Source organism: Leptosomus discolor, chromosome 16, assembly GCF_034619465.1.
Source record: "Leptosomus discolor isolate bLepDis1 chromosome 16, bLepDis1.hap2, whole genome shotgun sequence".
NCBI classification, from domain to species: domain Eukaryota; kingdom Metazoa; phylum Chordata; class Aves; order Leptosomiformes; family Leptosomidae; genus Leptosomus; species Leptosomus discolor.
This window is the reverse complement of record NC_141406.1, coordinates 6,304,687-6,319,898: the sequence shown is the minus strand read 5'-3', so window position 1 is coordinate 6,319,898 and position 15,212 is coordinate 6,304,687. Positions and strand designations below refer to the sequence as shown.

Below are 15,212 nucleotides of genomic sequence, written 5' to 3'. Positions count from 1 at the left end.
CAGCATCAGGGGGGACAGAGGAGCCCAGGGGGCTGCAGCGGTGCTGGGGGGGACCTGCTTTGAGGGTGAGGGCTGCGGGGTCAGCCCTAGTGCCCTCCCTGGCTGCAGCAGGACCAGGGCTGAATCCAGGCAAGATCAAACACAAGGCTTTTCTCGGAGATGCGAAGAGAAAAGCCTTTTTCTCTGTGAGCTTCTCCACTGTTGCAGCCAGTAGGATCAAGATTATTTTTTTTTGTTAAGGAAAGCTTGAGGTAATGAATGTTGTTGAAAGAAGATGGTTGGGTTGGTGCCTAGCAGGCTAGTCCCTGAGTCTGGCATCTTATGAAGCAGCACCAAGTTGCAGGGGGAGAATGTTCCTCACCAAGGGAACTGCCAATTTAACGGAGCAATAAATAATATTGAGAGATAAAAAAGAGCTTTTAAAAAGGGATGTGGTGCTGCTGTTGCTGGCTGAGCCTCTGTTCCCCAGCTCAAGCTATGATAACTGTGCCAGTTTGGGATCCAGCAGCATCCACCCAGCATTGCTCCTCCAGACACTTTGCAGGACCAAATACCTGCAAGCTCCTCCTGCATACTGGGAATTATCACATGAGGCTGTGCAGACTTGCATGCTTGATCTCTCTCGTCTCCTAAAGCTCGTTTGGATGTGTCCTGTTACGGTGTTTGTACCAAATCTGCCTGCACTAATAATCAATAGATGCACGGTCACCCAGGCTGTTTACCTATCTCTTCTATCAAAGCCCTGACAAGAAGAGGTCAAGATGTGAGCAGGCAGGCTCATACATCAAACTCTATTTAAAGAGCAGGATGAATTCATTACTGCCATTAATGAATGGGGAGAGACTTTAGGAAGCTTCAGCTGATGGTCTGGAGCCTCGAGCATGAGACAAACCAAACAGGCGGTATCTTATGGTGCTTCGTCGTTGATGTTTCAGCTCACATCTGGGATGCTGTGGTCCATGGCCCCATCTGCATGAGACTGACCAAAATTTCTAGGGTGTGATGAGTCTCTGCAGATCTGACAGGAAATGGACCTGGGGAAAAGATATAAATCTAAAAGCCCCCATTCCTAGTGTCTGCAGTGGCTGGCTTGGCTCTCCATCTACCACCCCGGATGGAGAAGCTGGTGCCAGCGAGCCAGTTACATGGTGGGGGTGACCCAAATTTCACTAATTTACTTCTGAATGAGGAATTTTCATTGCAGTTTAATGCATCTGCTGTGAGTCATCTGCGCCACAGGGGCAGAGTGGGTTCCTCGGTGCGCGACACTGAACGTGCCTCCCATCCCACACGTGCAGCTTAGGACACGGTGAATGTGGCTGGTTTTGGAAATGCCAGGTATTCACCTGGTTCAGAGAGAGCCATAACTGGGACACACAATGTTTCTGTACTAATATGGTAGGAAAGTCTTATTGTACTAGCAATTTCCCACCAGATCATGTCATATTAGTATTGTGTTGTATTAGTGGTTTCACTAATGTGATGGGAAAGTTGCTAATATGATAAGACTCCTGCATTGTATTAGTGAAAACAAATATTAATGTGATAGGATGGAAAGTAGCTAATAAGAAACTAAATTGCTAATCTGATGTGATGGATCTCCTGAAGGAATTGGTTGTAGCTTTCCTGAACTTTTCCAGAACAACCTTCAACCCCACTGGGGTGGAGACGGGAAAGCTAAATAAAAATAATCATTAGACAATTTTTGGAATTTAGGTTTATTAAAAAATCAGCAGGGTTGAGGTAATGAGCCACCTATTAGTGGGGGAAAAAGCTACTGGGCTTTTTAACAACATGCTGCTTCGTGGCAGAGGCTGGGATTTGGGCTGTGCACGCGGTGGCAGCCCTGGATGTTGTTGATCAAAGATGATGTAGCAGCAGCACAATCCTATCACCGTTTGCGCTCACTGGGGTGGTACTGCTGGCCTCTCGTTTGTTTGCCGTGCCCTTCCTGGGTGTCACTTGTTGCTCCGGTGGGTCGGGGCCCCCGGCGCTGGTGGAAGATGCTTGGGACGGTGGAGGACTTGGCTTCGTCTCAGCAACAAAATTGTTTTTCATTGCTTGTCAAACCCCTTTATTTTTGCGTTTAATGATGATTCCAGATTCGATCAACCACAGCGATGCAAATAATAGGGGAATATTGTGTTTTGGGAGGAATCAAGCTGCCCAGGGCAGATCCACGGTGGCACTCGCCCGGTGCTGGAGGCTGGGGCAGGTCTGGCCGTGTGCCGCTGCAGCCGATACTCGGGAAGCCGTAGCAGGCAAAGCCACGTGGAAGGGTGGTTTAAACCTGGCGGCACCGCCTTGGGGAAGCCCAAGGGTGATCCCTGCTCAGCAGACTGGGCGGAGGGGGCGGACTGGGGCAGGGGCCCTGCGGAACAGCGCTCCCTCCCACCCAAGCCTCCTGGAGAAGAGGACCCGCCAGCTCCTGCTGCAGGAGCCCGTCCTGCGCCACGCATCGGCTGAGGGCTCCCAGCTGGCCCAGCCCTTCGCCCACCCGCTGCTGGGCGGCACCGAGCTCCCGCGGGCGATGGATCGGGCCCAGCTCTGCCCGACGGCCCCCGCCCCGAACGGCACCGCCGACGCCATCGGCGCCTGGGGGGGGGGGGGGGGGAGGTGGGAGGGAGGGGCTGTGGCCACGCAGCCGGCCAATCCACCGTTCCCCCCGGCTGCCCCGGCCAATCCCCCGCTGACCTGTGTCCTCCCCAGCCAACCCCAACCCCTGTCCCGCCCCGCCGGGGATGTCAGGCCCGTGGCGGGGGGGGGTGGGTGACGGGCGGCCATTGCCGTGGGCAGTGGAAGTGCCGGTGGGCTGCGGGCAGCTGCGCCAGCTGGTTCTCCAGAGGCGAGAGAAGGAGCAGGCCGACGCTCCTGGCACGGGACCTTGGAGATCGTCTAGGTCCAACCCCCTGCCATGGGCAGGGACACCTTCCACCAGACCAGGTTGCTCCAAGCCCCATCTAACCTGGCCTTGAGCACTGCCAGGGAGGGGGCAGCCACAGCTCCTCTGGGCAGCCTGTGCCTTCGCAGTGAAGAACTTCTTCCTTTTATCTAATCTAAATCTCCCTTCTTTCAGTTTCAAACCTCTACCTGTCATCCTATCCCTACACTACCTGCTCCAAGGTCCCTCCCCACCTTTCCTGCAGGCCCCCTTTAAGTACTGGAAGGCCCCTGTAAGGGCTCCCCAGAGCCTCCTGCAGGCAAAACCACCCCAGCTCTCTCAGCCTGTCCTCATAGGGGAGGTGCTCCAGCCCCATGATCACACAGGTGATCGTGGCCCTCTTCTGGACCCGCTCAAGCAGATCCATGTCTGTCTTAGGCTAGGGGCCCCAGAGCTGGATGCAGCCCTGCAGGTGGGGCCTTGCCAGAGCAGAGTAGAGGGGGAGAATTCAAATGACGTTATTCAAATAAATCCTTTCACTCTTGAGCTGCCCCTCTGCGTCGGTGCACTGGATGTCCTTCCATCTCCCTTCCCCTCTGGAAGAGGAGCCCAACACTTTCTGCAGGCTTCAGATGTCACCAGGGGATATTTTGGCCTGGCTTCGCCCACTGCTGACAGCAGCCGTTGGCGGGAACAGCTGCTCTACGGCGGGATGCTGTTCCCCTTGCACAAGCCAACGTGCTTCCCGCAGCCAGCCACCGCACGGCTGCTGGGGAGGAGATGGGGACCACGGTCCCGGACCTGCTCCATGCCTGCTTCGCGGTCCCGGGGAGGCCATGGGGGGACGCAGCAGGGATGAGCGTGCTTGCTGGGTGATCCCTGCTGAGCTGGGAGAAGCAGGCAGCTCTCTGCTGCCTAAAGGGAAGCCGAGCTCAGTGCTGGTCCTGGGCTGGTGGGACCAGGTGGGGGCTAGCCACAGCCCTGTGCGAAACAGGCTGTTTGGGGCTGGGACGTGGGCCAGGCTGGGAAATGGTGAGGCAGAGGGACTCGAGAGCGCACAACGGTGATGGGCAGCAGGGCCGGGAGGGAGGCCCAGGGGGGGCAGCAGGGTTTGGGGTGGGTCTGGGGGCTCCCACTGGGCACAGACACACCACGCAAGCCCAAACATCGCTCATACCAGTGGCTGGATTTCCTCTTGCCAAAAGGCAGTTTAATGTGGACACCATTCAGGTGTTCCCCAGGGGGAGAGGCAAAGGGACGCCTCCCCGTGCAGCCTGGGGAGAGGCGATTTCGTGGTGCCAGCCCCAGCACCGAGCGTGGGCTAGTCCTTCTCTTCTCCGTGTGTAATGACATGGACAAGGTTTTTGTAATCCAGGTTGCCAGACATGTCTGGAGGGAAGGCTGCGAACATCTGATCGATCTGCTGGGAAAGAGCCAGGGTGGAAAGGTGGCGCAGAGGGGGTTTGGGGCTGGGGCAGGGGGAACGGCTGGGGGTCTGTTGGGATGGAGGGCGCGGGAGGCTGGCAGAGGGTGGGAAGGAGCTCGTACCTCTTCCTGGGAAAACCTCTCGCCCTGCGTCATCAGCATTTCTTTGATGCTGCAAAGAAGAGTGCGTGGTGAGCACCAGGGAGACCTCAGTGGGGACGCCCGCCCTCCGCCCTGACCACCCCTGCACTCACTAGGCAGATTTCAGGCCTTTCCCCTCTGGATCAAACACCTTGAAGGCGTTCAGGATCGTCTCCTCCGGGTCAGCACCTGCGGACGACATGACCAGGGCCATTGGAGGTGGCAGAGGAAGAAGCCAGCTGCAGCCTCCTGCTTCCCCCAGCCTTCAGGGAGAGGATGGGGGGGGGCAGGCTGGGAAGTGGAGGGGCTCCTCAGGAATGCCAGCCCTGCAGCTGGGGCCTTGAGTGTGGGTGGTGAGACGTAGAGGAGCACTCGTAGGGTCATGGTGTGCCCACAAAGCAGGCTGTGTCGCCACTGCTCTGGCATCTGGTGTTTAATCTAATCTTTTGGGTGTATTTATAGAGCTCCATGCAGAGGCCCTTGGGGCCGCGTAGTTTCCTGGAGGTCTGTAGGGAGGCTGCACGCCTTGGGTTCTGGAAGTGATGGAGGGTGCAGCCGGATGGGGCCGTTGGGTCAAAGTCATGCTGTAGCCAATGCCCTTGCCAGGGTGGCCGTTGGTGCCGCTGTTGGTGTCAGCAGGCTCAGAGGTGCTGCAAGATCTCCTGTCCCCTCGTTCTATGGGGACAGCAGCATCAGAGCCTGTTGGGTTGGTTTTTTCTTTTAAATGGCTGGGAAAACTGAGGCACGGAGACCTGCACATAACCACCAACAGGTTGGGGAGACACGGCATGAGATCCAGGTCTCTGGCCAGGCAGCCCCAGCCCTGCCTTTGGGACTGTTGGTATTGCAAGTCAGCATGAGTTTTGGGGCGCAGGGACCTCCCTGGAGACAGTTGCTCAGGGTACGTGACTCTGAGTTTGTCCTATCTGCAGTGTCTCAGGACAGGGAGAACGCCCAAGTCCAGGATTTGGAGGACAAGGACAGGAGCTCCTGGGGAGAGACATTGCTGGTGCTGGTCCACCGAAGCCTCTATCTTTACGGGAGTCCCTGTTCTGTCATTGGGAGAAGGTAGCACTAAGGGACACGGGAGGGATGGGTGAGGGAGATCCTTTCACAAGTATCCCGTGATTGTCCCCAGGTGTCACCTCTTGGCTGTGGCGTGGGAAGCACCTTTGCTCTGACCCACTTCCCGGGCTCTGCACACCGCAGTGCCACCTGCCTTTCCTTTAGCAGCTCCCCATCTGAGGCCTCCAGGGAGCCTCTGACGGGTCTCATCTGGAAGGGTGACGGAGGCCCTGGGAGTTGGGTGGCTTCCCCAGGTGGGACAGGATATTGCTGGTGGTGTGGGTGCCCACCACCCCCGCCCCCAGCTCCCCAGGTGCCCTCTCACCCTTGAGTTTCTCCCCAAACATGGTGAGGAACACGGTGAAGTTGATTGGGCCAGGTGCTTCCTTTATCATCTCATCGATCTCCTCATTTTTCACATTCAGGCGTCCTAGGGGAGAGCAGCATGGGGTGAATCGCGTGTCCATGTCTGGCTGCAAACGCCTGCAGACCTCCGGGCTCTGCTTTATGTGCTGGGGGCTAAAAGACACACCATGGGAGCCTTCCCTTGGAGGTTCTTCCTCCACCGAAGGGAAGGTCAGCCTTGGGGAGACACCTCGGACAAGGAATGGCAGTAGCAGAAGTGAGGAAGGAGGAGAATCATGCACTGGCAGAGGATGGGTGGGCTGGACATCTCCAGCTCTGTTTTCTTGGGCTCCAGGATCACAGAAAAGAAGGCTGCAAAGGACTGAGCTGTGCTGCTTCCTTCCCTCCCTGCCTCACGGATCAGCCTGCTTCAGCCCTCCTGGGAAGACATTTTAGGTCAAAACCACCAGTGCTGGGGTTCCCCCTGGCCCCCAGTGTCAGCAACGAACAGGACCGAATGGCTACATCCTTTTCTCTGAGGTTGGCTTGTCTTTGGGACTCCCTGGCCCCATCGCTGGTTCGTGCTGGCCGCCGTGATGAGAGAGCCAAGCTTGCAGCTTCACAGCTGCCCACCAATCCCGTCAGTCGCCCAAATGCCCATACACCCAGGGACGCCGTGGGACGGGCACAGCCACACGCTTCTTAGCATGTGAGAAGGCAGGGAGCATTTGGCTGTGTCTAAGCCAGGAGCTGGCTCTTCTCTAGTACCTACAGGATTAAAAATCTGCTGCTGCAGGAGCTGCTCTGAGTCTCCCCACACGGGATCTCACCGGCCAACAGAAGTGGGCTTGGATCAGGAGGTTTTTGGCAAAACAGGAGACCCAGTTAACTGCTGGGGCTTGGTTAAATGGGAGCTCACAGCTGGTTTCTTTCTTACTCGGTCTAATGTCGTTAACGCTGTTGGGGAGGGGAAGGTTCTAAAAGGGGCCTCACCGAGTGCGGCAAATGTGTCCCTCAGATCCGCCTTGTCAATGAAGCCGTCACGGTTCTGATCCATGATGGTGAACGCCTGGAAGTACAGGAGGAAGGCAGGGAGCACAGGGAGAAGGAGAGTTGTTGGCCTTTGCAAAGGCTTTAGTATTCTCCTCCTCTTTCCATGGTGTTGGATGGGAACAGGGCGCTTTGAGCCCTGCATGCGATGGGGTCCGGCAATCCTTACCCAGTAAGGGAGCAACAACTGTCACCCTAATCCAGCAGCAATGCTGGCCCCTGCACCCTTGTTCGGACGGGGGGATGGCTCCCTACGGCAGCCCAAACACTAAGGCTGTACAACGCCCATGCCTTGGCCAAAGCCTTCTCGTCCCGGGATGAGACCAACTGGGAACAGGGTGAGCCTTCAGCTCCCCTAACTGAGACCAGTTATCTCTGTAACTGGGGAGTACCAGCTGTGCCAGCTGTGCAGGGGTAAGGCGTGAAGAGCTCCTGGCATAGCAGGTAAGAGCTAGGTGGGAGGTGCTCTCCTTCTCTCTTGGATGCTGACAGCTCCCCTGCAGGGTGTGGGCTCCCAGGAAGCTTTGAGGCGATGCCGTATTTAATAGTGTCGCTGAGTTGTTATTCTCACTTTTAAAACAAAACGACCCAAAACCGGACATGCTGCCTCTTGTTGCAAACCAGCTGTCAGTGATCCGAAAGCGCTGAGGAAAGAGCTGAAGGTCACATTGCATCAAGGACCCTGGGTCATTTCTACCAAATCCACCTACCTCTTTGAATTCCTGGATCTGGGCCTGCTCGAACATGGAGAAGACATTGGAATTAGCACCTTCAATCCTCTTCTTGGCTTTCTTGGGTGCCTGCAGGGGTTCAAGTATGTATCATTAACTCACTGGCTTTTTATGGTGTGGAATAAAAGCATCAAACTACCCTATTCTTAGTCGTGAGTCCTTCATGGTAGCTCTGGGCTGGTGCTGCCACTGTGCTCTCTTCCCTGGGTGCTTGGTGGTTTCCCCATGCATTGCTCAGCAGCTCTGGGCGCATGCGACCCTCTGATACTGAGAGGTGTTAAGATTCCTGCTTAAACTACAGCTCCACCTTTGCTTTCCTGATGAATTTAGCAAAATAGGCCCAAGGGAAGATGAGGTGGGAAATCGCTTCCCCACCAAAGGCTGTGGCAGGCAAAAGGATCGGCACTGGGGTGAGATCTCCTCAGATGGAAACCCAGGTTTGGGAGGACGCTGCTGAGGTTGCATGCAAGGGCTGCAGTCGTTAGGTCCTTCCTTACCTTTCTGTGCCTCTCGCTAAGAGCACAGCACCTCCTGAAATGTTTGCTTATTAAAAAATTCTGCCTTCTCCTGCACTGAGGCTTGAAACAGCCAGAAACGGCTTAATGTGTCGCAGGAGCAGAGGATGGAGCCCTTCACCCTCCCACCCTGCCCGTTGTCCCTCAGTCCGGCAGCCTTTTCCTCTAATGGGGGGGGTTGGGCAGCGGGCAGTGAGTGTGTCCTGCTAGGAGGAGGCAGGGCAGGAAGGTTTTTGGGGTCACAACAGCTCTTCCTCTTGCTGCAAGAAGGAAGGGAAAGCAGAAAGGTGCTATTTGGACCCCAGAATGGTTTGCCCCAGTTGGAAAGCTCTGCTAGCTTGGGAGACACTTCTCTGTTCCCTGCAGGACGCTGCAAATGCAGCCAGATGCTCCCCGACTTGCTCACCCCCTTTCCAGGGCAGGAGGGATCCTTGGTCATTACATCCCTGTCACCTCCATCGCTCCCTGCCCATTAAAGCTATCCTGCTGAAAAAGCTAATGGATTTTGCCTCTTCCCACTGGAGCTTCGGGCTCTCGGTACTCACCATGGCTTTGCACAGCCGCCGATGTCGCTGCAAGAGGTGTCTCGGAGGCAGTCACTTGCTTCCCCTGGGCTGAAACAATAAATACATCCCTCTCCGGGTTAAAAATAACCCCATGCCCACTTTTGGCTGTAATAGGTAAGTTAGCCACCCCCAACCCTGTTGTCTCTGACTTTCTCTGTCCCTCTCTCTCTAATCTGGAGTAGCAGCTTGTTTTTGTCACCGGCTGACGTGACATGTGAGCCAGAGAGGGTTTCAAGGTTAATGAAGTGCCAGGCGGCCCCGCAGCTCCCACATTGGAGATGCTGACCTGCGGGGGGACTGCAGAGGAACAACCCCACCTGTGTTTGTCACTTGGACTGGGGCCAGGCTTTTCCCCTCTGCTGGGATGTGCAGGAAGGACTTGGCCAGGGTGAACACCAGGCTACAGTCCCCCAAGCCCTGGGACAAGGATATTTTGCCTCGGTCCTGCCGGGCATCTTTGGGAGCCTTCATGCCCCACCACAGTGTGGGCATGGCAAAGCCGGGTGCGCTGCTTGGCTGCTGGAGGCAGAGGAGCCCCCCTGCCCTGCCTGCAGTGGGGTCCCATGCGTGTGATGCTTGAAGAGCAGAAGAGGCTGCTGGCCACGCCATCTCTGGGTGAAGGGGACTACCCTGCTGCAGCACCAGCTCAGATGCAGCACCCCATCCAAGAGCACTGGGGTGAGGCTGGAGGCAGATGCTGAGCTCCTGCAAAGCCAGGCAGGCACACAGGGCTCCTCTCTCATGTGTCACCCCCCACCGAGGCACCTGTCACCCAGTTAAGCCAAACACTTGCTCCTCCTGGTCTGGAGAGAAGCACACAATTAACTCTCCCCATCCCAGGCTCTGGCAGCCGGTGTGGGGCCGTATCCTGCAGCCCCCAGGAGCACCAGCGCTCACGCCACCAGCCTGGGCATGGCACGGCCGCTCTGTCCACGGGCTGCAGTTCTGCAGCAGGAGCCACCGAACCCACGGGCAGGCAGGCAGCAATCCTGCAAAACCTCTGCCGGGGTCTGCTGCCCTCCGGGAGCCGAACCACTGGCTCTTGGGACCAGCCCTTTTGGCCATTCTGGTTTGTCTTCGGTATTTTTAGCCTGTTATCTCCCCTCCCTCTCGCCTTGTCCTGGTGACATGGGTGTGCTGGGGTGGGAATGGCCGGGGCCCTGATGATGCCTGTCGGCCACTGCCGTGGCCCTCCAAGCTCCACTGTGCCTGGCATGGCCCTGACCTGGTGGCTGGAGTGCAGGGGGCTGCCGGCCTCGCTGCCTGCACCGCTGCCCAGCATCGTCCCCTCCGCATGCCGAGGAGGCTGGTGGGTGAGCGGGGAGGGCTGGGGCAGGGCTGGGAACAAAAGAGAGCATGAAACCAGATCCCCGGAGCTCTGAGCTCTGCCCAGACGCTGCCCTCATTCCACAGAGGACACAAATACCGTGTTTAATCCCTGCCACTTGCCGCTTGGTCACACCTCGACACCCGGCTGCCACAGCCGAGCCAGCAAGGATGGCATTATGGGGAGGATTTAAGCAGGCAGCAGGGAAATGTGTAGGGAAAAGTGCCCAGAGAGGAAAAAACTGTCTGGATGAAGCTGCAGCTGAGGGAAGGGATTTCAGGATGGGTTTGGGGTTCTGTCTGAGCAAAAGGGCAGGTGGCAGAGCCGAGGGGCAGAGCTGGGGCGAGGACCAGCCCCAGGCACAGCTGGAGATGAGGGGGATCAGTCTCAGAGTAGATGCTCCTTCCTCTGCCAAGTTCAGCTGGATTCACTGGCCAGCTGAGCCAAATTACCTTAATTTGTGGCATTAAGGAAAAATCCATAAGCACCAGGGAAGTGATATGTAGTGGTTTAACAGGACCAGTTGGCTGTGGAGCCAGTGGCACCGCCTGGGCACTGCCCGTCCCTGGCTCCGTGTCCATGCTGGGGCAAGGCTGGTGGTGCAGGAAGCAGCCCTAGATCTGTGGAGATTTCTCAGAATATTTTTTTTGGAGGGAAAAGCAGCATTTCTGCCTGTCCAGCCTGGAAGAGGTCAGACCTTGATCTCTCCCCAGTGTTGCCACGCTGTGGTTGGGGGTGAGATGGTGTCTGGGGGCTTCGAGGGGCCGGCTGCACCAAGTGCAGCACAGAAATCCTGGCCGGGGATGGGGGGGGCAGATGGCTGGCTTTATTTTTGTAAGATGGTGCGTCTGCTCCGCTGCTCACTGCTCGCTGTCAGACATAATCCTTGGTGCTGCATGGGCCGGGTCCTGCCTGCGCCACGGTGAGGATCCTGGTCCAGCCTGGGGATGGAGGCGGCTCCAGGCTCATCTTTTCCTTCCCTGGCTGTGGATTTACTGGGGAAAAATAGAACTGCTATGGGGACTTACTGACATCTGGGAAAAACTGAGTGCTTTAAATGTATCTGTATGTACATATACGCCTATAGAGCTCTGTAGTGAACATAAGAGCTGTTGGGAAGCGGATGCAGCCTGTGAATGAGTGTCAGGGAATAACACAGGTATCTGTGCCATGGCAAAATCAAGCATCGTCCCTTCTTATCTGCAAAAGAGCCTGTGTTTTACATGAAAAAGACTTTCTAATTAATAGGACAGCCCCTCCTGAGCTCGATAAAAAATGGAGTCAAAAGGATTTGATTAACCCCTGCTCTTTTCAAGGCCCATGCTCTGCCTGAGCGAGATGCGTGCCTGTGCCTGAGCCAAGTCCTGCCTGTGTCTGGTAAGGGGCTCCCTTCGTCCCAGGGCGCCCGGCAGCACCGCACCCATGGGTAGCCCCAAGCCTGGACACTGACAGAGCCAATTTGGGGGTGTCTGAACCCCAGGGCTGGCTGAGTGCGGCCATTTCGCTGGGCTGGGATGCTCCAGAGCCAGCCCATCACTCCACGCCATTGAGGTTTCCTTATGGATATCTTTTGACTAAACTAATACGTATGTACACACACTGGTACATTCCCATTCAAACCAGTGTAAATTACCTTTGACCAATACATTTTCCTGGGAAATCAATGCATTTTAGACTAGATAATATTTATGAAATTGAACCTTTTTATTAAAGCTAATGCAATTCTCTTCTATTTTATGCATTTTTATTAAACTAATGCATTTTAAATTAAACTGTTGTAGATTAACTACAATGGCTGTTGGTACTTACAGTAAAATACTAGATGTTTGCTGAAATCAATAGATATTCCAGACCTAGGAATTTCCGGTTTACAAGGCTGTATCAAACATAGCAAATGAATTCAGCCACTTAATTTGATGCTTATATACACTGGCTGGTATAGTTGTTTATTGGTAATGATTATTTTTAGAGGAAGAAAGGTTATTAAAGGTAGAAAGATGGATTCCTGAGCAGCTCAGAGCTGCAGTTTGAGGCTGGCCATGGTGGCTACCCCATCCCCAGTGCTCACACCGAGGGGGGCCATGGGGGTGGCCCACGTGTCCCAGTGCTGGCTGGTGGCTGAAGCCCATCTCCTCTGCTACAGACGGCCTCTGTGCCCTTGGCCACATCCCTGCATCTCAGTTCCATTGGGTAGAGGTTTGGGGGGCATCCTTCCCTTTCCTTGGGCTCGTCCTTGCTCATCACACACCCCCCGCAGCCCCTTTCTGCTGGCAGTATCTTCAGGAGCTTTTGGAGGGTTTTATCCATCTCCCCTTGGTGTTCAGAAGGTTTCAGTGTGTAATGGCTTGTTCCAGACAGACTTAATTTAGCAGCTTTGCCTGCTTCAGCTCCATTTTCACTCGGAAAGATGTATCAGCTCAGTGATGGCCATGAGGATTTTCCCAGCTCAGGGGTCTGGGGAAGAGACCTGCAGAACAGAGCCAGGAGGCGGCTGGCCTGAGGATGAGGCTGGAGATAGGGATGAGGACGGATGATATCCCCATCCCCGAGCTGCTGGCCCGTGCCGGAGATGTGCCTTGTTCTGTTCACAGGATACGGCCCCAGAAGGAGGTGCAGCATTGACAGAAGAAAGCCATAAATAGCAGCATTATCTGCTGTGCACACACCAAATGGAAAATTAGTTAAAGAGCATGTGCTAATTGTAGGGGGTGAAAGAGCTAAACCCTGACAATCCCTGACTAAGGCCTCACTGTGATACATAAAAGCTTTACTCGCATATTTTTGTTTAGTTTTGCTTGCGTCTTTGGTTTCCTGCGTTTTCCTTCCCCCACAAGGGTGGTTTTAGCTATTTGCTGAGCAAAGTTGATAAATAGATAACATGTTTCCTGACATCAAGGAGACAAAGCTCCAGACATTAAGGAGACCTGTCTAGTACAGGACTGATTGTTACAAAAGGTTGCATCAGGAAAGGAGCCCTGGCTTGTGCTCAAGAAGGAGGATTCAACTAGAGGACAGTGTGAGGGAGACTATGGATGCTGGGAACTCATCACCATAAGACTGCCCTTCTCAGGAAATCTGATGCATATGTATGATTTTTGTGTATATGAACTGACATGTTTTGCTAGCCTGTTGGAGCACTCGTGGTGGAACATCCCCAGTGCCGCCCAGTGCTGCAATAAAGAATGCCTGCTTGATAACACCCTGTTGTTACTGAGTGTTCACCTCGGAATCCTTACCCAGCCGCACCGAGCCTCCCACCTCAGCGAGGAGTGTTAGAAAGCAAATGGGTTTGGAAGCTCTGGATTTTGTATCAGGGGAACACGCGTGGAAATGCAGCAGGAAGGTGAGAGTAAATTGATGCCTGAAATGGGCATGTGCTGAAATCTAACTAGGTGTTGGGGTTTTTTAAGTACACAGAAAAGCCCCTTCCACGTTTTAATTAAAAGCCTTTCAGAAGAGGAGGTGAGGGGCTGCCATTTACAACAGGCTTTTGTCAGGCGCACAAAGCAAACCGTTTGTTCTGGAGACAGACTGATGTATTAACCTGTGCCTTGCAGCTCTCCCCGGGGGCGGGTGAGCCCTGGGTGGTGGGGAGCGAGCGGTGGGACCGGGCTCCCCCTGCTCTCCCTGGGGTGCCCGAGGGGACACAGGGGCACAGGGGATGGAGCGGGCTGCCCCACAGCTCTCCATCCCTTTGGACAGCATGGGGCGCAGCCCCGCTCCTCTTCCTTACGGCTCCTGTTGATTTATTAATGATTAGGCTAAACAGAAACACTCCTCCAAAGCCCACAATTTAATTTGCTCGCCAAAGATGCCAGGTTCGTTTTATTTCTGATTTATGAGCAGGCTTTTCTGTTCCCTGGGCAGCAGAGCGGGGCGGTGGTTTGTGGGCGTGAGATCAGCTTTGTGGGCGCGGGGAGAAGGTCCCCTTGCTGGGCGCTGTCTCTGATGGTGTCCAACCGCAAATACCTGGAGCATCTTGGTCATGAACAGACTGAGCTGTCCCCGTTGCTGGCAAGGAGAGGATACCTTGGCATCAAGCAGCAGAAACCAACTCTCACCCCAGCAAAGACCATCGATCCCACCTGGGTTTATTGACCCATCTATAACCAAACCTCCCCTTGTGCACGGCCCTGAGAGAGGGATAGAAACAAATTCCCATGGAGGGATCCCCCTTGCACAGCCTGTGCTCTCACCCCTGGCTAATTGCAGCCTTGTTAAGCCCAAGGTGAAGCACCTGCCTGGCACCACCAGCAGCCCCAATCTCATCGCAAATCTCAATGCCTCTCAGTGGTTTGGGCTCTCTGATTTTTGTGGCTGTGGGTTTAAGGGAGGATCTATTTATAGTGCTTGGGTTCCCAGGGTAAATTTGGGTCCTTGACTTGGGTGTGTCCAAGCAGGGGTAGTGCAGAGGCACCAGATGTCTCAGAGCATCCATGGAGTTTGCTGTTGATGTTAAAGGGGTTGAGATTTCAGCTGGGCGTTGCAGTTGCACCTGGGGTTCACCAGTTCCAGGCAGGTGCTTTTGTTGCAGCACTGTGAGGAGGATCTGCTGTGGGAGCTCCCCTCTCCCGCTCTGGAGGTGGGGAGGAGGCTGGAGCAGGGCTTGCAGGAGCATCCAGGCTCTCTCTAACACAAACTGCCTTGGTTCTTGCAAATCCTTTTGCTGAATTTTGATTTTCTGTTCACTTGTTCTTCTGCCTGAGTTGTTTTGCAATTGTGGGATTGCAAGCAGCTCTGAGCTTTTTTGAGTGGAAGAGATGAGAAGAATTAGATCACTTCCTAACTGCTTGTGCTACATTGTGGTGCCAAGGTCACTTTGGGTGTCTGCCTTATCCTTTTGGACAGTTTTCTGGCTCAAGTGAACTTCAAACAGCATGAAAGGAAGTAGCAGACCTGTCCCCATGACAGTCAGAAGCACCTGCAGAGCAAAGAGCTCACCAGAAACTCTTTATGGGCCGGGTGGGAAGAGCGAGGCGGAGGAATGTACTGGGACCACCCCGTGTGCATGAAATCCTTCCACTCACGGGAGCTGAAACAGTGCGGCGCTGCCGCCTCCCAGTGACAGGGCTTCTACAGGGTCCAGTCCAACCCCACTCCGTCAAAACCCGGCCATGGGCTGGCCCAGCAGCCTGTTTGGCATCTGCTGATGGTGGGGAGTAGTGG

General features: G+C 55.0%; 1 protein-coding gene across 1 annotated transcript; it reads right to left on the bottom strand.

The window, feature by feature from the left end:
* Positions 1-4,202: 4,202 nt before the first annotated feature.
* LOC104346517 (myosin regulatory light chain 2A, cardiac muscle isoform) lies at positions 4,203-7,701 on the bottom strand. The gene is made up of 6 exons (XM_009951294.2): positions 7,618-7,701; positions 6,851-6,926; positions 5,838-5,942; positions 4,561-4,636; positions 4,430-4,478; positions 4,203-4,301 (listed from the first exon to the last, which is right to left on the bottom strand). The coding sequence occupies exons 1-6, from the start codon at positions 7,651-7,653 to the stop codon at positions 4,203-4,205; spliced, it is 441 nt and encodes a 146-aa protein (XP_009949596.2). The 5' UTR covers positions 7,654-7,701.
* Positions 7,702-15,212: the final 7,511 nt, after the last annotated feature.